This window comes from Myxine glutinosa, chromosome 10 (assembly GCF_964187855.1).
Source record: "Myxine glutinosa chromosome 10, kmMyxGlut1.1, whole genome shotgun sequence".
NCBI lineage: Eukaryota > Metazoa > Chordata > Myxini > Myxiniformes > Myxinidae > Myxine > Myxine glutinosa.
The window spans coordinates 29,920,502-29,944,916 of NC_136270.1; the positions used below are offsets into that span (position 1 = coordinate 29,920,502).

The 24,415-nt window shown below is 44.2% G+C and overlaps 1 protein-coding gene across 2 annotated transcripts in view; it reads right to left on the bottom strand.

Moving 5' to 3' along the window:
* The window catches only part of LOC137434331 (ATP-dependent 6-phosphofructokinase, muscle type), a 153,724-nt gene extending 135,026 nt beyond the window's left edge, over positions 1–18,698 (bottom strand). The window contains exons 1-3 of one of the 2 annotated variants that reach the window (XM_078785498.1): positions 18,574–18,698; positions 18,018–18,126; positions 14,343–14,416 (exon numbers count right to left, since the gene is read on the bottom strand). In XM_078785498.1, the coding sequence (XP_078641624.1) occupies positions 14,343–14,416; positions 18,018–18,105 (162 nt within the window). In that variant the 5' untranslated portion in view covers positions 18,106–18,126; positions 18,574–18,698. Of the gene's footprint in view, positions 1–14,342; positions 14,417–18,017; positions 18,127–18,303; positions 18,447–18,573 lie in introns of those variants that run through there. The other variant, XM_078785497.1, reaches the window with a different exon arrangement.
* Between the last annotated feature and the right edge of the window lie 5,717 nt (positions 18,699–24,415).

Genomic DNA, 24,415 nt, shown 5'->3' on the forward strand with positions numbered 1-24,415 from the left:
TTCTCATTGGGTGCGTGCGGGGGGGTTACCGGCTCCGCCCTTGACGAGGGGCTGACAGGGAGCCCCTTCGTGGTAACCCCGTCGGAGCGCATGGTCAATGGCGGCTAACCGAGCCGGTGTGAGGACGCACACTCCCTCCGCGCCGCGCCGCCCCCATTCTCCTCTGTTGTTGTAGTTGTAGTTGTAGTTGTAGTTGTTGTTGTAGTTGTTGTAGTTTCATGGGGAAGATGGGAGGAGGTAGGGGAAGGTCCTAAACTCACTACTGGTGCCATACAATCACATTCTGGTGCAACGAAGAGTCAGAATTAATGGAAACGAGTCCTTAACTGACATAGACTAAGAATAACTAGCAAGATGTCCGAAAGTTGTCTACGTGAGATGCGGTGGACCTGGGCACGACATTTAATGGGGGAAAAAGGGGAAGGTCGGTTCTACAGAGTGTTATTTACAGGCAATGGGACTAGGGAATGGGGGATTGGGGATAGTTGGGGAGTATTGGGGAAATAGGGGAGTATTTACAAGCGGATATTGAGGCCAAGTCCCATATCCGCAACAATATGTATATATATATGTATATATGTATATATATATATGTATATATATATGTATATATATGTATATATGTATATATATATATATATGTATATATATATATAGCATATATTGTTACGTGTTCCTCCCCAAACCCCGGTCACGGTGTACCTCCAAGCCCCGAGAGGAGTCACGGCAGAAAGATGTGTTATTCTGTATGTCAAAGATCAATGGTGAAACCACACCAATTGTTACCAACAAACAAGTATTGTATTAAGGTCACACAAGAATAACAGTACAATAACAATATTAATCAATTGTACAACCAATATATCATTCCTATGATGGTACCATCAGTTTCGTACAATGTAACTCACTGTGCTCCAAGTGAGCGAAAAGAACATTCCCAATGTCTCTATCCCGGCATCAAGCCAAAGTCGATGTTGAAGCGATCGTCAGAATGTTGTTGTATCGAGACCAGAATCCCGCTCGGTTGACAGTCACACTGCCAAAGATAGGCAAAAGTGTCCTCAAGAGTCGGCTGGGAAATCATACCTTCGGGTATGGACGTTCAACGGCTCCCAATCGATGAACCGCAAATTCCCACTCAAAATCCACGTTACACACACACCAGGTTACGTCTGGATGCGGTGAAATTGTTGAAGCGAGGTGAAAAGCCTGGAGCGATCCAAAATCAGGCGCGAGGCAAAATGGCCAACGGTCCGTTCTGGAGACGTAACGGCATTCCAATGATTCTCTTCGGAATCAACCACAAAACCTGTCACGCAGGTTTAACTGTCACAGCGATAACAACTCTGTCGCAGGAATCCCTTTCCCAGGAAACCCCAAAGTTCACTTGTGACCCTCGTTTGCCAGCGTTTGCTCAAAACCTCAACGCCGCTCGGCTTCTTCCCCGAACTCACTCGCTCCGCCTCCTTTTTCCTCTTCTTCCTCTTCTTCTTCGTCCGGGTCCCGATCCGGTTTCCGGTTTCTTTTTAAAACATTAACTTTTTTTTACCTTTTGAAAACAGCTATCTCCAATTCACTTAAACGATAACAATAAGAGCACATGCAACCAAAAATGTTTACAGTGGATGAGAACCACAACAACGGAAGTGACGAATCCATAACAATATACACTGATTATATTCTCCCCATGTACCATTTTTCAATGTATATATGTATACAAAAATATACATGCACAAAACAATTTGTATATATATATGTACATATATACAGACTTGGCATTTAATATGGAATATTTTTTTTGTGGGGGTGAACTTACTTTTCAAGATGTCTTAGAACCAAAAGTTCATTGGAATTATGTTGAAATTATTCTAGATTTTGTTAATGTGACCTTTAAAAGAAACAAAAACCACATTTGATATTTCGAAACAAATAAATTGATCCTTGAAAGTGATGTAAACTGATATCGAACTCAATTCACGGACAGTACTGTGTTAAACTTCTGTACGTTTTCCAGAAGTATCTCTTCATTTTGCACAACAGGCAAATTTTTTTTTTACAAAAACAAAAGTTAAATTACGACTGGCATTACGGACAGTAAAATTACAGTTCAGTACTTCGTGTAACCCCCACGAGCATTCAGGAGAGCACGTACACGTTGAGGTATGCTGTTCACGAGATTTGCCAAGGTTTGGACAGGAATCGCTTGCCATGCAGTGACAATAGCCTGCTGCAATTCACGCACAGAGGTCGGCTGCTGGTCCAAGTGGTCGAATTGACGCGTTAATTCTGCCCACAAGTTCTCTATCGGATTCATATCCGGGGACATGGCAGGCCACTCCATATGCTCTACACCACGGTCAGCAAGAAAGTGTTGGATCATGCGAGCATGATGAGGCTGTGCATTGTCATCTTGGAAGACAAAGTTTCCTCGAAAGGCTGCACGAGCAAATGGAAGCAATGTTTCTTCCAGAATGGCCCTGTACTTGAACTGGTTCAGGTTTCCATTCAGAACAACCAGGTCAGTTTTGCCCCCTGCATGAAAAGCAGCCCAAACGGTCACCCCACCACCTCCAGCTTGGACTCTTGGCACTATACAATCTTTGTTGTAGTCTTCATGCACTTGTCTGCGCACTCGAACGCGGCCATCTTGACGATAGACCAGAAATCTAGACTCGTCACTGAAGATCACGTGATTCCAGTGTCCTGGCTGCCATTGACGGTGCTCTCTGGCCCACTGCAACCGGCGCTGGTGGTGTTGTTTGGTCAGGCGTGGCTTTCTCAGGGGACGCCTGGCACGATAGCATGCTTGAACCAGTCGTTGGTTGACTAGCCTTCTGGATACAGGCACATTTGTCAGTTGCTGCCACTCAGCCCTAAGCCGATTAGCTGACTTGGTACGGCCATTGCGGACTAACCGGTGCAGCTGGCGATTATCCCGCCTTGTGGTTCTGTGGGGACGTCCTGGCCTCGGTATTGGAGTAGGGACACCCCTCTGAGCATTTCGTTTCAGGATCTTTGACACCTGACCTTGAGTGATGCCATACTGCCGAGCAACAGCACGCTGTTTCATGCCGTAATTTCGTAAAGCCACCACTCCATGACAAACAGCATTGTCGAGTTGACGGACCATCTCCAGAGGAAGCGGCAATAACTTTTGGAGACGTGCAGCAGTTGTTTTCCACTAATACAGAACGCAACAACCCTTGTATACCCGACTGTGAAGCCAATCATCAAATGCACCTGTCCGTACATTTTGCCACGCCATCTGTGATATAATCCTGTTGTTGATTTCTTGCTGCGACGGACAATCAGTGACATGGTTCTTTTAACAAATAGATCACCAAAGTGTAAAAGAAACTCACCAGATTGATATACTGAGTTAAGAAAGTAAACCCAAGTCAAGAAAAAAAAAAATCCACATTAAATGCCAAGTCTGTATATACACACATACATCATTGCAAATCATGATATGAAAGAAGAAGAAAATACTTGTGGGGATGTCCATTAACTCCCCAATGTATGTTCTCACAAACCTCCTTAATGAAGTGCTGATGAGGAGGGGAGTGTCGTTGAAGCTGAAGGGAAAGGTGTATGCTGCATGTGTGAGAAGTGTTATGATTTATGAGAGCGAGACATGGGTAATGAATGTAGAGCAGCAACGAAGTCTGGAAAGGGTGGAAATGCGAATGGTTCGGTGGATGTGTGGAGTATCGTTGAGAGAGAGGAAGACAAATGATGAATTACGAAAGATGATGGGAATAGAGCCTGTGATGGATGCTGTGAAGAGAAACAGGTTGAGATGGTTTGGTCATGTGTTGAGGAAGGATGAAAGTGACTGGTTGAGAAGAGTTATGGAAATGAATGTAGAAGGAAGTAGAGGACGGGGAAGACTGAGAAAGACTTGGCTAAAGATGGTGGAAGAAGAAATGCGGGTAAGGGGGTTAACAAGGGGATATGCAGAAAATAGGGCAAAATGGAGAAGATTGTCATGGGGACCGCAAGGCTAACCCCCGCTCTAGCAGGGAAAATGGCCTTAAAATGCATGTTGTTGTTGTTATATATACTATATATATATATATATATATGTATATATATATGTATATATATATATATATATATATATATATATATTGTTGCGGATATGAGGACTGTATTTTTTTATTGTGTGCTTTATTATTATTATTGTTTATTCTGCGCCTCCTGCCTCCGGAGTTGTGTCAAGATAAAAAGGGCGTTTCGGTAGTTATTCCATAAACACCACATTGCAGGACCCGATAAAACCCTTGTTCAGTAGCTTATATCTTATTATGTGTCTTAGGGTAAGGCTGTGTCTCCCATTAATTGAAATACTCCATTGCACCGAGTGAAATAAGAATAGGTCCCCTTTCAGTTCATTTCAATGGCCAACTGCATTTTGGGCGGTTTTCTTCAACCACCATTGGCCACGAGGCAGGGTTGGGGAAGAAAGGCGTGTCTCCACCTCGTCATAGAGGGGAGGAGTGAGCCAGCCCCGAACAACCAACCGGGCACGAGGGGTTTGGTTTGAGAGGGCGGAGGAAGAGCGTTTTGGGGAGGTTCGCAAAGGTTGAGGGGCGGGGCCTATATAACCCGCCGGCGGGGCGTTCCCCAAGCAGTTGAGACAAGGAGGGAGGAGACAAGAGCTGGGTCGTCAGAGAGTTGCGCTTTTACTGAGTCCAAAGAAAGAGCTGGGTCGTCAGAAAGTTGCGCTTTTACTGAGTCCAAAGAAAGAGCTGGGTCGTCAGAGCAGATGCGCTTTTACTGAGACAAGCAGCTCCGACCCGTGACTCCGCGCACACGACAGGCTCGGTGGCATCAGCGGCCGTCGAGGTCCAGCCCGACGTCCCGTGCGGGATCAAGCTCCAGCCAGCTCCGTGCCGTCCTCCCCCTCCAGCCACACACCTCCTTCCAGCAATCCACTCTGCAATTCCCCACGTGAGTCAGTGTCTTTGTTTGTTCTGTCCTGGGTAGTAAGTAAGCCTGTTAGATAAGCTAGTATTTTCCCTGTGTCTCTAAAAGCTTCTGTGTATTATTTTATTATCTTTCCTTCTCCTTGGTTATTTTGAGCCTGTAAATAGTAAATAAATTTAGTAGTATTTTCAACCCTTTTCTCGTCTTATTCCTTTTCCTCTTTGCATTTGTCGTCTTAGTCTTTTCCCGATTGAATAGCTGCGGCGCGATACGGCCAACGTTTTGGGTGAATCGGGTTTTAGTCGGGGAATAACTGTTCGGCCGCGGTTACACCACCGCTCGGTCAAAATAACATCTAATCCGCGGACCGCAACAATATATATATATATATATATATATATATATATATATATATATATATATATATATATATATATATATATATATGTTACGTTTGTGGGGGATATGCAATACCTTAGTCCAGGTGGAATTGCATAGGTAGTGTGCTCTGACTGTCGTGAAGAAGAAGAAACCCTCATGTATCATAAGTAGGGATCCGGTAGACCGTATGTCGTGCAAGCGTGTGTCTTCCTCCCCATGAGAGGGGTGGGGTTATGTTAATTAGTTCGGGATTATGGATAATTAATCCCCAGTATGTAATGGCCTCTGTTATTAGTCCCGGGTAAGGGGGTTAACAAGGTGTACACCGGAGGGGACTATAGGTTTGCACGCCGTCCCTCCGTCTGTCAGTCCGTCACGCAAAGAACAGTTTTCCGGACTTTTTTTCTAAACTCAATGCTAATGATTTCAAACTTGGTACATGGTTTCCTCATGATAAGTTACAGATCAAGTTCGAACTTCACGACATTTCGATCATTTTTGACAAAGTTATGGCACTTTGTTTATTCTAGAGTTCTCCTGAAGCCGCACCGCGCGCCCTTAGCCTCGTCACGCGAACGTCAAAAGCGCGACACAGTGCGTGCTTTCGGGAGGGGCGGAGCCAAGCCGAGCAACATATATATATACACATCGATCGTTGATCGTGAACCGGAAAATATAATAACTTACTGATATTTAACGACTCGAAAGGTTCTTTATCAACAACTTATTTTGTCGTGCTTCTGCTGACCTGTCTGCAAGGTGTATAAATCGAAGTCCCAAGTGCGAATCACAGGTGAGCCCATCCTGAGGTAATTAGCGATTGGGAACGATTCAGAACCTGTGGGTAAATAACCCTTGGTAATTTCCCCAACAGTTTTCCGGACGACAGACTACCGGTAGGGACATGTATTGCAGCGCAATACTCAGAATGCTTGTTAGTCCCCTACCGGTGTACACCAGAGGGGACTATAGGTTTGCACGCCGTCCCTCCATCTGTCCGTCTGTCAGTCCGTCAGTCTGTCGGTCTTTTACACAAAGAACAGTTTTCCAGACTTTTTTTCTAAACTCTTAATGCTAATGATTTCAATCTTGGTACATGGTTTCCTCATGATAAGTTACAGATCAAGTTCGAACTTCATGGCATTTCGATCATTTTTGACAAAGTTATGGCACTTTGTTTATTCTAGCGTTCTCCTCAAGCCACACCGCGCACCCTCAGCCTCGTCTCGCGAACGTCAAAAGCGCGACACAGCGCGCGCTTTCGGGAGGGGCAGAGCCAAGCCGAGCAACATATATATATATACACATCGATCATTGATCGTGAACCGGAAAATATAATAAATTACTGATATGTAGCGACTCGAAAGGTTCTTTATCAACAACTTATTTTCTCGTGCTTCTGCTGACCTGTCTGCAAGGTGTATAAATCGAACTCCCGAGTGTGAATCACAGGTGAGCCCGTCCTGAGGTAATTTGCGATTGGGAACGATTCAGAACCTGTGGGTAAATAACCCTTGGTAATTTCCCCAACAGTTTTCTGGACGACAGACTGCCGGTAGGGGACATGTATTGCAGCGCAATACTCAGAATGCTTGTTTTTCCTCTGTTCCTATGACACCAGCAGCACACACACATAGCCAGGCAATCACGCATTTATAACACTAAATAAAAGTGACCGGAACGGAGACATTCAACTACCGGTGGCACTGCCAGCCACGACATTGCCACATCAAGCAGGCAGGCCGTGGAGCCATGCCCTGAAGAGCAGTGATTGGTTCGGGATTGATTGGCGCAAGGACTGCTAAGATGGGACGATGGGATTGGTGGAGCAGGCACGGATGACGTCAGAGCCTTGAGTACAAAGGAGTTGGAGGGCGGACATTTTGTCTCTCTTGGGTCCGGACTTTGATAGAGAACGGTCGAGGCTCTTGACTTCCTCGCATCTTCTGGCTTTGGTGGTGAACGGTCACGATTTCATATCTCTCTCGCGCTGCAAGGCCTAGTTTCCGCCCACGGGCAGTGCAGCCTGCAGTTTCCCACGCAAGATGTATAGGCCTGTGACGAACCGGGACGATTCCTAATGAGGTTCAAGAGCAGCTCGGAGCTAAGTGCCCACCAAAATAACGCATTTATTTTCGTTCTTTTATATTTCCCTTTGTCTGTATTCGGGTCTGTATGGGGACGTCCCATTTCGAATATTAATCTTATCGCGCATTTGCTTGTTTGCTGGCATTTATTTTCATTAAACCTGTTTATTTGTACATTTTAATTCCGTGTCGATTTGAGTTGATTCATTATCCAGGTGCGAAGACGTCGGGTGGAAGCGGTCCAGGTAAATTCTTCATCCTCCTTTCCCTCGTATGTAAAGAATACCATCATCATTGGATTGAATGCCTCAAAGTGTTAAGCTCGTTTGGTCATCTGTGTGGCATGCAGTGTTCACCACAGGGTAGGCACACGACAATCTACATATGTATATATATATATTGTTACGGTTTTTAGAACCTTCACTTTATCAAATTTAGTATTAAAATCCCTAATAACCCCCTTTGTACATTTCCCTCTTAATTGGCTGTTAATTGGAATGAGTGCACCTTAGCTAGTCCATCGCACACACGTAGGCCACCATAGAACCTCTCTATAGTTATTTCTTTATTATATGTATCAGTTAAGGCTCTGTTTTCCACTAGTTGACCTTGCGCTGCACCAAATCAAATAAGATAGATCCCCTTTCAATTGCCCAAAACCTCCATTGCCAACTGTATTGCCAACTGCATTCGCCCTCCATTACGCACGCAGTCAACTCGGGGAAGAAGGGTGTGGCCCCACCTCGTCATCAGGAGGAGGAGTGAGCCAGCCCCGATCAACCAACCAAGAATGAGGGGTTTGGCCTGAGAGGGCGGAGAGGGAACGATCGAGGAGGTTTGTGAAAGTTCCATGGGCGTGGATATATAACACGTCGCGCAAAGCCCCCACCTCAGTTGAGTTGAGTTGAGCTGGAGGTTTGAAGGTTTGAGGAGTGGAGGAGTCCTGTGGAGAGGTGAGCTGAGTTCTAAGGGAGGTGCGCTGGACCAAGTCAGGCTTGCGGTTCTGCTGAGAGAGACGACGCTGTTCAACCAGCCCCTGCACGTGCGCAGCTTTGACGCGCTGCTACGCGTGAACCAGATTGCGGTGGAGTCGGTGGCCGCTCACTTCCAGCCCCGACGTCCCGTGCGGGATCAAGCTCCAGCCCTGCGTCCAGCTGAACCTTCCTCTCCTTCCAGCCATTCGTTCCTGCCTTCAAGTTCCCCATTCGTGTGAGTCTGCTCGTCGTCTGTCCTATGTGTTGTCTGGGGTATAAGTTAAGCTTGTTTTAAGGATTTGCTCTGTGTCCTGCTCCTTACATTTCTTGTATAAATGCCCTTCTTTCATTTCCTCTTATAGATAGCAATAAACCTGTGTTCTTTCCTTACTTTGGTTTCTTCTTTCTCATCCGATCGTCTTTGTGATTTCCCCCATTGAGTACCTGTGGCACGATTTCGGCCAACGCTTATGAATCGGGTTAGTCATTGATAAACGGCTCGCGCCGCAGTTCGCTTCGCTCGGCGCAATTAGTCAATTACGCTGCGGCACGAGCGGAAGCATTTCCTCGCTGACGGCCGGTGGTAATACTTAGGTATTAAGACTAATTGGGCTTACGACCCTACGTACCATCAGCCATCAGTGACGTCATACTTCTAGGACTGGGGGAATCGGCCAGTGTAAAAGACAAGGGGATTGGCCCCCCCTTGGTAAGGGGAGCGCCGACCCCAGAACCGTAACAATATATATATAATTATAATATATATATATATTATATAATATAATAATTGCTTTGAATATATATATATATGTGCAGTGTCTGTGTTCTGTTGTGTTGTCACTGAACTACTCCCTCAAACTTTTGTGAAATCGTACCAAACTTCTGGTATGCACCTATCTCTCCCGTCGGTATGTCCTAAGGGTATTGTTTTTGAAAAATGTTCCAATTTTTTTTTTTTCAACTTCAATTGTTTATAAAATGTAATATCATGTATATTACAAATACATGTGTGCATTATGATTGTTTGAATTATGATTGGTGTAAACCATGACAAAACAGCAACTCAGGTACAGTCATTTATCGATATATCTACATATCTGGGCAGTGTCTGTTGTCACTGAACTACTCCCTGAAACGTTTGTTTCTGTGGTTGTGAAGTGTTTTTAATAACGTGGTGGTGGTTTTGAATCATGTGGTGGTGAGGTATTTTGAATTATGTGGTGATGAGGTGTTTTGAATTAATTGGTGGTGAGGTGTTTTAAATTACATGGTGGTAAGGTATTTTGAATTACATGGTGGTAAGGTGTTTTGAATTACGTGGTGGTGAGGTGTTTTGAATTACACGGCGGTAAGGTGTTTTGAATTACATGGGGGTGAGGTGTTTTGGATGATGTGGTGGTGAGGTGTTTTGGATTACGTGGTGGTGAGGTGTTTTAAATTTGGTGGGGGTGAGGTGTTTTAAATTACGTGGGGGTGGGGTTTTTAAATTACTTGATGGTGAGGTGTTTTAAATTAGGTGGGGTGAGGTGTTTTGAATTACATGTTGGTGAGGTGTCATCGTCCCAAACTTCCAGTCTGCACCTACCCCTCCCGTATGTTTGTGCTCAGGGGTTCTTTTTTTTAATTTTTATATATTTTTTCAACCTAAATCTTCAACCTAAATTGCTTATAAAAATGTAATATCACAAACACTACAAATAAATTTGTGCAAAATAATTGTTTGTATTATGATTGGTGTAAATCATGACAACACAGCAACTCAGGTACAGTCATTACCCTCAGCTAAAATAAGCCCGTTCCTCAGTAACGACGAGCCGAGCCAAGCTAGTATATATATATATATATATATACATATATATATATATATATATATATATATATATATATATATATATATATCTATGTATATATATATATATCTATATATATATATATATATATATCTATCTATATATATATATATATATATATATATATATATATATATATATATATATATATATATATATATATATATATATATATAACTTCAATGCATTTTCACAGACACATACATGAACTCACATCCGGGGTCTGCCTAGCAGGCACGTAAGACATCGGCCATCATAAAGCTCGCAGTGTTAGTGTGAGAAATCGCTGAGAATATCCCGAAGACTCAAGAGGTTTGACTCCCGGGGTGAGTCAGAATTTTTTCACACGAACCCCACACAGGAATTTATTCCTGTTTATTAAAAAAAATGTATATATGTATATATAGATGTGTATGTGTATATATATATATATATATATATATATATATATATATATATATATAAATCTATATATATATATATATATATTTATATATATATTTATATATATATACATACAACCCGCTGTGCACCCTGGTTTAGAATAGGTACACTGTATCCCTGCGTGTCGTAAGAGGCGACTAAAAGGGTTGGCGTCAGGAAGGGCATCCGGCCATAAAAACATTGCCTCAAAAAGAGAACCATGATAATTACAACTACATATGGACAGGGTACAGCCCGAAGTACCCCGTGAGGGACCCCACTCCCTCTCGTCAAAACTCAAGGTGGGGAACCCGATCGAAGCAAGGGTGGAAATCACTCCATTTATGATGACGAAACGTCTGATACCGACGTGGGGATCAGTTTCTGAGGTTTGGGACATGGAATGTCGGGACAATGACAGGGAGATCAGGAGAAGTGGTGGAAGTATTGGTCAGAAGAAGAGTGGACATATGTTGTGTGCAGGAGACGAGATGGAAGGGAAGTGGTGTGAGAATGGTGAATGGTAGGCAGGGACAGAAATAGAAGTTTGTGTGGCAAGGGTGCCCAGAAGGTGTGAATGGTGTTGGTGTCCTGTTTTCTGAGGAGTTTATAGACAGTGTGGTGAGTGTGACTAGAGTGAGTGAAAGGTTGATGATGGTGAAAATGATGATTGGAAAGCTCTTGGTGAACGTCATCTCGGGATATGCTACGCAGGTTTGTCGGAGCGATGAAGAGAAGGACAAGTTCTGGTGTGCAATAGAGAAGCTGATGGAAAACGTGAAAGACAAGGACGTTGTTGTGGTAGGAGGAGACCTAAATGGACATGTGGGAAGGAGTATGGATGGTTTTGAGGGAGTTCATGGGGGTTACGGATATGGTGTGAGAAATGGAGAAGGTGAAAGGATTTTGGACTTTTCTGATGGAGCTGATTTGTTGATTTGTAATACTCAGTTCCAGAAAGGGGATAATAAGCTCGTTACATACACGTCAGGTGGGTCGACGACAACCGTTGACTACCTGCTGGTGCGTAGGCGAGATAGGGGGCACCTCTGGGACACAAAGGTGATCCCGGGGGAGGAGGCTGTTTCACAGCACCACCTGGTTGTCTGCGACATAAGGGTGAAAGGTGCGAGGAGAGCTCGGCGGGTGAAGTACCAACCGAGAATGAAGGTGTGGAGGTTGAAAGAGGTGACAGTGAGGGAGGCATTAAAAGAGAGGCTGAGTATGGTAGAGGATGATGTGTTTAAGCTTGAAAGTGGTTGGATATCAATGAAAGATAATCTGTTGGGAGCCGTTGGTGATGTATGTGGATGGACAAAAGGACCACCGAGGCACTCGGAAACATGGGGGTGGGATGATGACGTTGGAAAGAAGATTGACGAGAAGAGGATGAAGTTCAAGGAGTGGCAGAAGGCAAAGGGTATGGGGGGCAGAAAAGGCAGAGCATGAAAGTTATAAGGCAGCCAAGAAGGCTGCAAAGAAAGAGGTAGCAAAGGCACAGGAGGCATGTAGGAAAATGTTCGGAGAACGCTTGGATTTGGAAGAGGGTCAGAGAGCGGTATTCAGGATTGCAAAGCAGATAGCGAAAGAGAGGTGTGATGTGATGGGGGTGAGTTGCTTGAAGGATGAAGTGGGACAAATCGTTGTGGACCCAGATGGAATTAAAGGAAGATGGAAGAGATATATGGAAATACTGTTGAATGCAGAGAATTAATGGGATGGCAACATCGAGAGTAACCCAGGTTTAGGACCGGCAGAGAAGATAACCGAGAAGGAAGTTGAGGAAGCGATAAAAGCAATGAAGAGTAGAAAAGCGGGAGGGCCGGCGGGAGTTGTGGGAGATATGTTGAAGGCAGCGGGAAATTGGGGTGTGAAGAGAATGACAGAGATCTGCAATCTGGTGGTGAAAGAAGGCCGCATTCCAGGGGATTGGGAACTGAGTACCCTCGTCCCTCTATACAAGGGGAAAGGTGACCCTCTGGACTGTGGCTCGTATCGAGCGATAAAGTTATTGGAGCATGGAATGAAGGTATTGGGAAGGGTGTTGGAGAGGAGGATAAGGAAGAAAGTGAAGATTGACGAAATGCAGTTTGGATTTATGCCAGGAAGAGGAATGACAGACGTGCTTTTTATTGTGAAGCAGTTGCAGGAGAAGTACATGGAGAAGAGGAAGAAGTTGTTTCTTGGGTTTGTTGATCTGGAGAAAGCATTCGATAGGGTTCCATGTGAAGTAGTGACATGGGCATTGAGGAAGTTAGGAGTGGAGGAATGGTTGGACAGAGTAGTGATGGCAATGTACAAAAGAGCGCGCACAGCTGTCAGGACGAAGGACGGTAACAGTGGTGAGTTTGAGGTGAAGGTGGGAGTGCATCAGGGGTCGGTACTAAGTCCACTACTATTTGTATCTGTGATGGAGGTGCTGGCTCGGAATGTAAAGGAGGGTTTACCGTGGGAGTTGTTGTATGCAGATGATCTGGTGTTGATTGCAGAAAGTATGGATGGACTGAAGGAGAAGATGAACAAGTGGAAGAAATGTATGGAGACAAAAGGTCTGAAGGTTAATATCAGAAAAACGAGGGTGATGGCAAGTAGTAAAGCATGTGGTGAGGTGGAAAGAACTGGGAAGTGGCCGTGTGCTGTGTGCAGGAAGGGTGTCGGAGTGAATTTGATTCAATGTACAATGTGCGCTGAGTGGGTTCATCAAAAATGTAGTGGTTTGAGAGGGTCATTAACCAGTGTGGCAGCTACATTCAAGTGCAAGGTGTGCACAGAGGGAGCTGCAGATGGAGGAAATGTTGAGTTGGATCTTGGAGACGGCGTGAAGCTGGAAGGTGTGAAAACATTGTTCCCTTGGAGACATGCTGAATGGAGAAGGTGGATCAGACTCGACAACTGTTGCTGGAGTGAGATGTGCATGGAAGAAGTTTCGGGAACTGATTGGCGTGCTGACGAGGAGGGGAGTGTCGTTGAAGCTGAAGGGAAAGGTGTATGCTGAATGGAGAAGGTGGATCAGACTCAACAACGGTTGCTGAAGTGAGATGTGCATGGAAGAGGTTTCGGGAACTGATTGGCGTGCTGACGAGGAGGGGAGTGTCGTTGAAGCTGAAGGGAAAGGTGTATGCTGCATGTGTGAGAAGTGTTATGATTTATGGGAGTTAGGCATGGGTAATGAACGTAGAGCAGCAACGGAGGCTGGAAAGGGTGGAAATGCGGATGGTTCAGTGGATGTGTGGAGTATCGTTGAGAGAGAGGAAGACAAATGATGAATTGCGAAAGATGATGGGAATAGAGCCTGTGATGGATGCTGTGAAGAGAAACAGTTTGAGATGGTTTGGTCTTATGTTGAGGAAGGATGAAAGTGACTGGTTGAGAAGAGTGATGGAAAAGAATGGATTAGGAAGTAGAGGATGGGGAAGACCGAGAAAGACTTGGCTAAAGATGGTCGAAGAAGAAATGCGGGCAAGGGGGTTAACAAGGAGAGATGCAGAAAATAGGGCAAAATGGAGAAGATTGTCATGGGGACCGCAAGGCTAGCCCCCGCTCTAGCACGGAAAATGGCCTTGAAATGCCTGTTGTTGTTGTTGTTGCATATATGTATATAAATATACACACATACATCATTGCAAATCATGATATGAAAGAAGAAGAAAATACTTGTGGGGATGTCCATTAACTCCCCAATGTGTGTTATCACAAACCTCCTTAATGAAGTAAACTTTTGCACCAACGTAAATTCCCATTCTCACGACCGCCCTGACAGCAGCATTCATTCCTGCAGTAAGTGTCATCAGAGGGAGATACAATGATGTCAGCGAGTATTCAAAATCTTCTTACCATAAGTAAGCAGATTGCAGGGATTGAACAGTCTGCGACATGGTATCACATGTGATGGTTGATCAACAAGTATGTGACCTAATTGTTCAGTAAAAGCTTCAAATTGTATCGTCACGGTAGAAATGTATTTGTGCAATTAAATTATTTTGCGATCGGTTTCGTTCAAGTCAGCAATTTACGGGCTACGGACTTAATGACCACCCTCTTGTTGCAATACGAACCGATATAGGTAAGATTTGGTAGGCACATGAAATAAAACCTGTTTATGTTTCTGTATAGGACTTAAACGTGATGAGTTTAGAAGTGTTTTGGAAACGTGACAATTATTTACGATTAAATGGCGGTTCATCTGCATTCTGCTCAAACCAATGCACACTGGGAATGACGTCATAGCAATATCCCAGGCGTTTCAAAGAATCAAAACCTTTCGCTTGGCAGGCAATGCGGACATGCGTGGCGATGACGTTCGCTCATTAGGTTGGAGCGCCAAATTACAGATACTAATTAGTAACTCCCAACCGCATCCAGGTCGACTCCATATTGTGAGTGGATACCAGAGATAATGTTACCGTGTGGCGGGCGGTGCTTATTGCTCCCAGTAAGGTGCAGCAATAGCTGTATGGGACACCTTACTGGCGGTTCCCCACTGATGGTATGAATTCGCAAAATGACTGATATATATATATATATATTTTTTAATATTTATATATACATTGTATATGAATGGTATATACAGTGCCTTCAGAAAGTATTCACACCCCTTGACATTTTTCACATTTTGTTTTATTAAATGGATTGAATTGAGATTTTTTGTCACTGATCTACACACAATAGCCCATAATGTCAAAGTGGAATTTACAAAACAACTATAAAATGAAATGCTGCAATGTTTTGTGTCAATAAGTATTCAACCCCTTTGCTATGACACACCAAATTTAGCTCGGGTGCATCCAATTTAATTTGATCATCCTTGAGATGTCTCTACAACTTCATTGGAGTCCACCTGTGACCAAATCAATTGATTTGACTTTATTTAGAAAGAAACACACCTTTATATATAAAGTCCCAGAGTTGACATTGCATGTCAGAGCAAAAACTCTACCATGAATTCCAAGGAACTGTTCATAGAAGTCCGAGATAGAATTGTGAGGAGGCATAGATATGGGGAAGGGTGTAAAATAATTTATAGAGTGTTGAAAGACCTCATTAGCAAAGTGAGCTCCATCATTGGGAAATGGAAAGAATATGGAACTACCCAGACTCCTCTTATTGCTGGCCGTCCGACCAAACTGAGCAACCGGGCAAGAAGGACCTTGGTCAGGGATGTGACCAAGATCCGAATGACCATTGACAAAACTACAGAACTCCTTGGCTGAGATGGAAGAACCTGCCGGATGGACAATGGTCTCTGCATCACGACACAAATCTGGCCTTTATAGTAGAGTGGCCAGACAGAAGCCACTCCTAAGAAAAATACACATGACAGCACACCTGGAGTTTGAAAAAAGGCACATGAAAGACTGAGAGCATGAGACAAAATATTCTGAGGTCTGATAAGACGAAAATTGAACTCTTTGGCCTGAATGCAAAGCGCTATCTCTGGTGGAAACCAAGCACAGCTCATCACCCATCTAACACCATCCCAACCGCTGTTGTTGTTGTTGTTGTTGTTGTTGTTGTTGTATATCCCCATACAGTTCTTTTGAAACAAGCCCGTGGCACGGAGACAGCTGATCGATCTCCCAGGAGTGACCCATATATCCCCCACCTCCAGGAGGGTGTACCGCTGCATTCACAAAGCCACAAGGCCACGACAGAGTTAGAGAGAGAGATTTAGAGTTAGAGTGAGAGAAAGAGAAAGAGAAACACAAAGACAAAGAGAAAGAGAAAAAAAAAAAGACAGAGAGAGACGAGAGAGAAAGGACCGATCCATGGGGACCGATTGGCTCTCTGACTGTGATCGCGCTGCCCTGACAAATCCGGGAAGCAGGGAATAATGGGGAAGAGATGCCCCACGACTTGCGTTTGAGAGGTGGGGGGGGGGGGGGGGGGGGGGGGGGGTAGAAACCACCGCAAAGAGGAGTCCCCGATAGCATCCATACAATGTAGTGTGGTGGTGGCAGCATCATGCTATGGGGATGCTTGTCAGCGGCAGAAACTGGGCGATTTGTAAGGAGAGAGGGAGCAAATTACAGGCAAATGCTTGAGGTGAACCTGCTTCAGAATTCAAAAGACCTAAATCTGTGGTGAAGATTTACATTCCAAAAGGAGAATAACCCCACGCACACAGCCAAAGCAACACTGGAATGGTTTCAGAAAAAAACAACATGACAGTTCTTGAATGGCCCAGCCAAAGCCCAGACTTGAATCCCATTGATAATCTGTGGAAAGACTTGAAGATCGCTGTTCACCGATGCTCCCCATATAACTTGACAGAGCTTGAGCAAATCTGCAAGGAAGAATTGGAGAAACTCCCCAAATCCAGATGGGCAAATGTGATACAGACATACTCGAGAAGACTTGAAGCTGTAATCGCCGCCAAAAGTGCTTTTACGAAGTATTGACTGAGGGGGTTGAATACTTAGGTAAATTAGATATTGCTGTATTTCCTTTTTCATTATTTTGTAAACATTTCTAAAAAAAAAATTCCACTTTGAGACGAGCGGGAAAGTGTAGATCAGTGACAAAAAATCTCAATTTAATCCATTTTAAATTCAGGTTGTAACAAAACAAAATGTGAAAAAAGTAAAGGGGTGTGAATACTTTCTGAAGGCGTATGTGTATGTAATACATATGTGTACACAGTACATATTTAATTTGACTCGATGTGCCATACTCTTCACAGATCATCGGTGTTGCTGCAGCAGTTTCTTTATCAGGGTTATACTGGGTGTTTTTCCTTTGCCTTCTGAGTGTTGTGCTCTGTCATTTTGAATGCTGATCAAACAAGCAAGGAAGCAGCACGTACCATTTTTAATTTTTAATCCTCGTCTTTGGTACGACTCAGGTGGGGTTTGAACCCCCGACCTCCTAGACCCAGAGCAGACACTCCGACCATTACACCACGAGGCAGCAACGGAGATTATCGAGTGGTGGGTCTGGGTCTGGTTCTGGGTCTGGGTCTGGGTACCAAATTTGGTGCGTGATGCGAGTCAAGGGCGAATAGAGGGGACGCGCTTTCACATGCAGACAGCGCCCAAGAACGTGAGCGCAGCGTGCGAGCCCTACTACCTTGCGGTGCACCGCCAGGTGCCTCGGTTTAAAACGCGACGTATTTCCGTCTTGGCCTAGTCGGTTTCCCCTCAGGAGCGCTTGCCTCACACGTTCCGCGGCGCCATCCTTCCTCGAGGTGCCTTCTCCGAAAGTCACGGCGGCGTCAAAGCAACGAAACGCATCGAATTATAAGACATCGTCTACCTGTCGTACGAAGAACGATTAGTCCGAAAATGCACGTCTGCTAGGTAGTGCGGATGAGCGAGGCGGGACTAAGAGTGAGTGGGAGCCGCAGGAACACCGGAGAAACAGTCGAACCGCCTTGCCTTGCGCGTCTCCGCCGCTTGTCAGCACGGCGATCGCTTTGCCCGCCATGGACATGTTCTCCAGGAGCTTCTTGTCGGACTGCGACATGTTGTCCTCGTTCGTCCGTTCCTGCAGGATGAGAATGAACAAACAAAAGAACGAACGGCTTCCTCGTGCGTAACGAGAGGTGCCTCAGCGGAGCCCGATCGGACGCGCTGCGTATATATAGCGATGGCTCGACGGGCTGGGCTCTCGGAAAAGATGTGGCCGTGTTTGGCCAGAGACCGGCCCCGCCGGGAGGCTCACCTTGCAATCCGAGCTTCACATGGCCTCGCTTATAATGACACATCCGATATATGTTCCTTCCCGATTAATATCGGTGCCGATGGGACGGCGAGGCGGGCAAGTTGCTCACGATAAACAAGAATATGAAACCGCTCGAGTGAAGTATCAATGTTTACATCTCGTCCTATGATGCTCGACAAACCCAGGAAAAGAGAGGGCCAGAGTTTTTCCATATACAATTGTGGACCGTGGGGGTGTCGTGTATACCAAGGAGTCCCGTGGATGACTTACCTGCGTTATTTTGCCATATACAAATGTGAAGGTCACATCACATCTCGTGCTCGACAACCAAACGTTGGAAGTGACCTCCCAAAATTAGGATCGACGCCGCCGTAACGTGTTCCCCCTGGTGGAACGAACAGGGAACAGTTTGATCCCTTCCACCACGTTCAGTTTATCATTCATTAGGAGGATGTCCCTTGTCCAAAATTATGCTTAAATTCAGTGTCCGCACTATAGGTTGAAACTCGGTATCTGGTCTTCTCTTCAAGGTATACTCGGTATACTCTTCAAGATCCAGGTGGTTGCAGGTCACAAATATACCCAAATGAGGAATTACTGTACAGTATAGCACATTTATGACCAAATATGGTTAAAAATAATTATCTGTGATTTTAAATGAGAAACATGTGTCCATTCATATAAAATCAAACTGGACAAGACATCTCTTATTACTTAGCAAAACAAATATTATTGGACAAGTATGTTGATTGCTCCAGTTTGTGTGCTTGTGTGTGTGTGTGTTTCTCTGTCCGCTCACTTATACTTACCTACAGGTCACAATTTTAAACTGATTTCCACGAAACCTCACCAAATGGTAGGCCAGACTCGATGTGCTCAGACTTGTTGGTGGTCTGACCAACATCCACCAGTTGGTGGTCTGACAGAATCCTATTTATTTTTGAGGTGAAAATGTCAACATAGGCCAAAAGGTCAACATAGGCCAAAAGGTCAACATAGGCCAAGAGATCAACATATGCCAAAAGGTCAACCACTTTTTTCCTATTTTTAAAATCCTCAATTTCCAAAGAAAAATTTCAAATTTTCCAAAGTGGTTGACCTTTTGACCTATGTTGACCTTTTGGCCTATGTTGACTTTTTGGCCTAGGTTGATCTCCAAAATAGTTGGTCGTTGAATTCAGTTAGCTGATATGCAAATCCTATTCAAATTTCAAGTCAATCGGATGAAAATTAAGGATTTTAGAAATTCGAGAAAAAGTCGTTGACCTTTGGCCTATGTTGGCCTTTTGGGCTCAAAAATAAATAGGATTCTGTCAGACGACCAACTCTACCATTTGATGAAGTTTCATGAAAATCAGTTTTAAATTGACATGAAATTTGAATGGGATTTTCACATCAGCTGACTTAATTCAACCACCAACTATTTGGAGATCAGCATCGGCCAAAAGGTCAACCTGGACCAAAGGTCAACAACCGTTTCAAATTTCTAAAATCCTCAATTTTCATCCGATTGACTTGAAATTTGAATGGGATTTTCATATCAGCGAGCTGAATTCAACCACCAACATTTTTGAGATAAACATAGACCAAAAGGTCAACATAGGCTTAAGGTCAACCACTTTTTAAAAATTTCTAAAATCCTCAATTTTCATCCAATTGACTTGAAATTTGTATGGGATGCATGGGAATTTTTATTTTTTATTTTTTTGTATACAAGATCGAGGCTCGTGAAATAGCTTATTGTATACAGCATCGAGGCTCGTGAAAGAGCTAACATTTATCACACAAACAAATCAAACAGACAAACAAAATATATGAAAAGAGGGAGCGGTAGACAAGATGGGGAGAGAATGGGGAAGCACACAAACACAACAGGGAGAGGGCTTGGGGGGAGGAGGCGTGAGAAGGGGGGATGGGGGGGGGGGGGGGGAGAAGTATAAAACACAAGGACACCAAGGACTTCCAGGACAGAAGTTGGTATTTCAAAAAAGTGGATTTGGGGTGAAATTAGCGGGGGTAGAAGAGATCAAGGTTTTGGATGGGGGAAGATAAGAGATGGTGGTGAACAGCTGTTTTAATGACCTGGAGGGAGGAGTGGGATTGAAGAGAGTGAGGGAGTTTGTTCCAGAGGCGGGAGAAAAGAGGAATGAAGGAGTGAAGGTGAGCAGAGAGTCTTGATTTTGGCAGTTTTACCATAAGAGGGTTGCAGGCAGATCTTGTGCAACCTGTAGGAATATTCGGGGGACAGAGCCCAGAGAGAGCTGGGGGGGGGGGGGGGGCAAGGCCAGAGAGGAGTCGGTAGAAGACAGAAAGACCACCAACCTGCCTGCGGTGAGTGAGTGAAAGGCCCTTGGAGTTATCTTCATCGCAGGAGATTCCAATGATTAATTGGTGTTTGTACACCAATTAAAACCACCTTTAGAGGCCATTTTTCCCTGCAAAGCGGGTTGGCCTTTTTCGGGAACCATGGTTGTTGTTGTTTTTTGGTCCCCTTTTTGAAGCAATGTTTTACGGCCGGATGCCCTTCCTGGCGCCAACCCTTTTTTCCGCCTTTAACGACAAACAGGGAATTACCAGTGAACTGGTACTCAATTAGCCGACCTCGGAAGGATGACAGGCTGAGTCAACCCCCCTGGCGTTAATTCAGCGATTGACCGGGATTCGAACCCAGGATCCAAGGATCCTAAGCCGGCACCCTAGCCGCTAGCCCAACACCAGGGTTTAATTAATACCAATTAATTGGTATTAATTAACAAATGGTGTTTGTACACTTTCATGGAAAATCAATCACATGCAATAAAAAAACAATCATTTTTAGCCCCCAGTTGGACTTTGTCCGAAATGGGGGCTAATGGATTGGGTCTTGTCTGTCTGTCTGTCTGTCCGGCCGTGCTTGCGTGCTTCCGCAACCATATCTCGGAGATGTATGGACAGATTTTGCTCATACCTGGTAGAAAGACAATACATGATGCTATACATACATATTAGTCCAGCGGATTAGCAAACCAATTGTTCATTTTTTGATAAAAGCATCAAAATTGGCACAGACATAGATAATTACACAGTAAACAATTTCAGATATGGAGGCACTTGAAATTGTACCGATGTTGGCCAGAGCGGCCATTTTCCAAAATGGTGGCCATATGGCATTTGCAATATAGATAATGCCTACTAGATGTCTTTGTTTGTGTCTAATAGCCACTTTAGAGCTGCCAATTGCTCATGATCTTATGCCAGAATATTAACCAGGTGCTGGCCTGAATATTTATGGGCGCCATTTTCCAAAATGGTGGCCATATGGCATTCGCAATATAGATAATGCCTACTAGATGTCTTTGTTTGTGTCTAATAGCCACTTTAGAGCTGCCAATTGCTCATGCTCCTATGCCAGAATATTAACCAGCTGCTGGCCTGAATATTTATGGGTGCCATTTTTCAAAATGGACGCCATGTTCACAAAATGGGATCATATCTGAGCATATTGCTTTAAAACAGTTCAGCTTATGTAAAAATTGATGTACTGCTAGGTATACTAGTACCCGACTGCAAAGCCGCAATGAGCCGGCGAAGCCAAAGCCTCTTGCCACTATTTTACCCATCACTGTGGCATCAGTAGGTTAGGTAGTAGGTAGGTGTAGTAGGTACCGTCAGTGTCGTAGGTGTAGTAGGTACCATTTGCATTCTGGATGAGATTAAAATTGATAAAATTTACTTCTTGATTAATTCAGTGAATTCCGTCTCAACTTCGGATATTTCCGGCCGTGAAAAACTAGCCCCTACGGCCGCGAGATTTCGAAAAAATAATTCTTCGTCAATTTTAGAATATTTGATGCCGTTTTCACCCTCCGAAACGCATAATAAGCTTTTAAAAAATATTTTTCAAATGCTCGAATCTCATTGGTTCCGGTGTTTGGTGACGATTTTCGGTGAAGATAACGAGGTTGGTCTTAACGTATTTTAATTACAAATTAGAGGTGCATAAGATTGGGAATCAAACAAAGACGGGTGAAACAAACTCCTATTGAACTTTTTCGCAATTGTTTTATGCAAACTTCCGCATCCGGTCGATGGCGGCCTCCATTGCGTGATTTGGTTTTAGAAATATTTTTTCAAATGCTCGAATCTCATTGGTTCCGGTGCTTGGTGACGCTATTCGTTGAAGATAACCAGGCCCGTGCGGGCCGAGGTTGGTCTTAAAGTATTTTAATAATAAATTAGAGGTGCATAAGAATGTGAATCAAACAAAGACGGGTGAAAGAAACTCCTATTGAACGTTTTTCAATTTGTTATGCATACTTCCGCATCCGCAAGATGGCGGCCTCCATTGCGCTTTGGAATTCTCAAGCCAAGGCATAATCTAGTTTTCGACATAATACGTACGCGTTTATTGACAACACCGGCTTCGCCGGCTACTAGTACCCGACTGCAAAGCCGCAATGAGCCGGCGAAGCCAAAGCCTTTTGCCACTATTTTACCCATCACTGTGGCATCAGTAGGTTAGGTAGTTGGTAGTAGGTAGGTGTAGTAGGTACCGTCGGTGTAGTAGGTGTAGTAGGTACCATTTGCATTCTGGATGAGATTAAAATTGATAAAATTTACTTCTTGATTAATTCAGTGAATTCCGTCTCAACTTCGGATATTTCCGGCTGTGAAAAACTATGCCCGACGGCCGCGAGATTTCTAAAAAATAATTCTGCGTCAATTTTAGAATATTTGATGCCGTTTTCACCCTCCGAAACGCGGAATAAGCTTTTTAAAAATATTTTTCAAATGCTGGAATCTCATTGGTTCCGGTGTTTGGTGACGATTTTCGTTGAAGATAACGAGGGTGGTCTTAACGTATTTTAATTACAAATTAGAGGTGCATTAGATTGTGAATCAAACAAAGACGGGTGAAACAAACTCTTATTGAACTTTTTCGCAATTGTTTTATGCATTTAAATGCTCGAATCTCATTGGTTCCGGTGTTTGGTGACAATTTTCGTTGAAGATAACGAGGTTGGTCTTAACGTATTTTAATTACAAATTAGAGGTGCATTAGATTGTGAATCAAACAAAGACGGGTGAAACAAACTCCTATTGAACTTTTTAGCAATTGTTTTATGCAAACCTCCGCATCCGGTCGATGGCAGCCTCCATTGCGTGATTTGGTTTTAGAAATATTTTTTCAAATGCTCGAATCTCATTGGTTCCGGTGTTTGGTGACGCTTTTCGTTGAAGATAACCAGGCCCGTGCGGGCCGAGGTTGGTCTTAAAGTATTTTATTTATCAATTAGAGGTGCATAAGATTGTGAATCAAACAAAGACGGGTGAAAGAAACTCCTATTGAACGTTTTTCAATTTGTTATGCATACTTCCGCATCCGCAAGATGGCGGCCTACATTGCGCTTCGGAATTCTCAAGCCAAGGGATACAGCATAATCTGGTTTTCGACATAATACGTACGCGTTTATTGACAACACCGGGTTCGCCGGCTATTAGTTTCTTGGACATTCTCCTTCACACCAACAGAGAGCTGTGCATTTAAGTGCAGCCTTTTTGCACTTGCAGCGGTTACGGCATCCTTTCTTGCAGCCACAGGAGATGAACTCATAGCAGGTCTTGGATGCTTCAGGAAGTGTCGTCCAATTCGGTTGATAAAGTCCATCATCAGTCTTTATCCAACCCCAGCTACATGGAGAAGGAAGTGCAGGCTGTGGAAGCAGTGTCTGGCCCCAGATATGGCCACCCTGGAAAACAGCCCCCTTAACATGTTGTTCTGGAGCAGCCTGTGTTGGCAGAATTCGCTTAATAGAGTTATTCTTTGCAACCAGCTTCTTCCTAGCCTTGTTAACATCAGTGCAAGTACTTGTTCGATCAAAGAGGAGTATGACGAACCTCTCAATGGCACTCATGCTTTGTTCCGAGATCCCACTGGGAGCACATGCCAGTCGCAAAAGTGCATTAGTGAGCTCTGGCAGTGAGTTCCAAGTAGCCCATGCAGTTTTCTTTCCATGTCCAACAAAGGCTGACACCGTATCACACCCTGTTAGGGCATGAAACATTGGAAGCGCACGTGATTTCTCTGGACCCAGACAGGCTGCAATTTTGTGGGTTGGTATGTAGCGAAAAC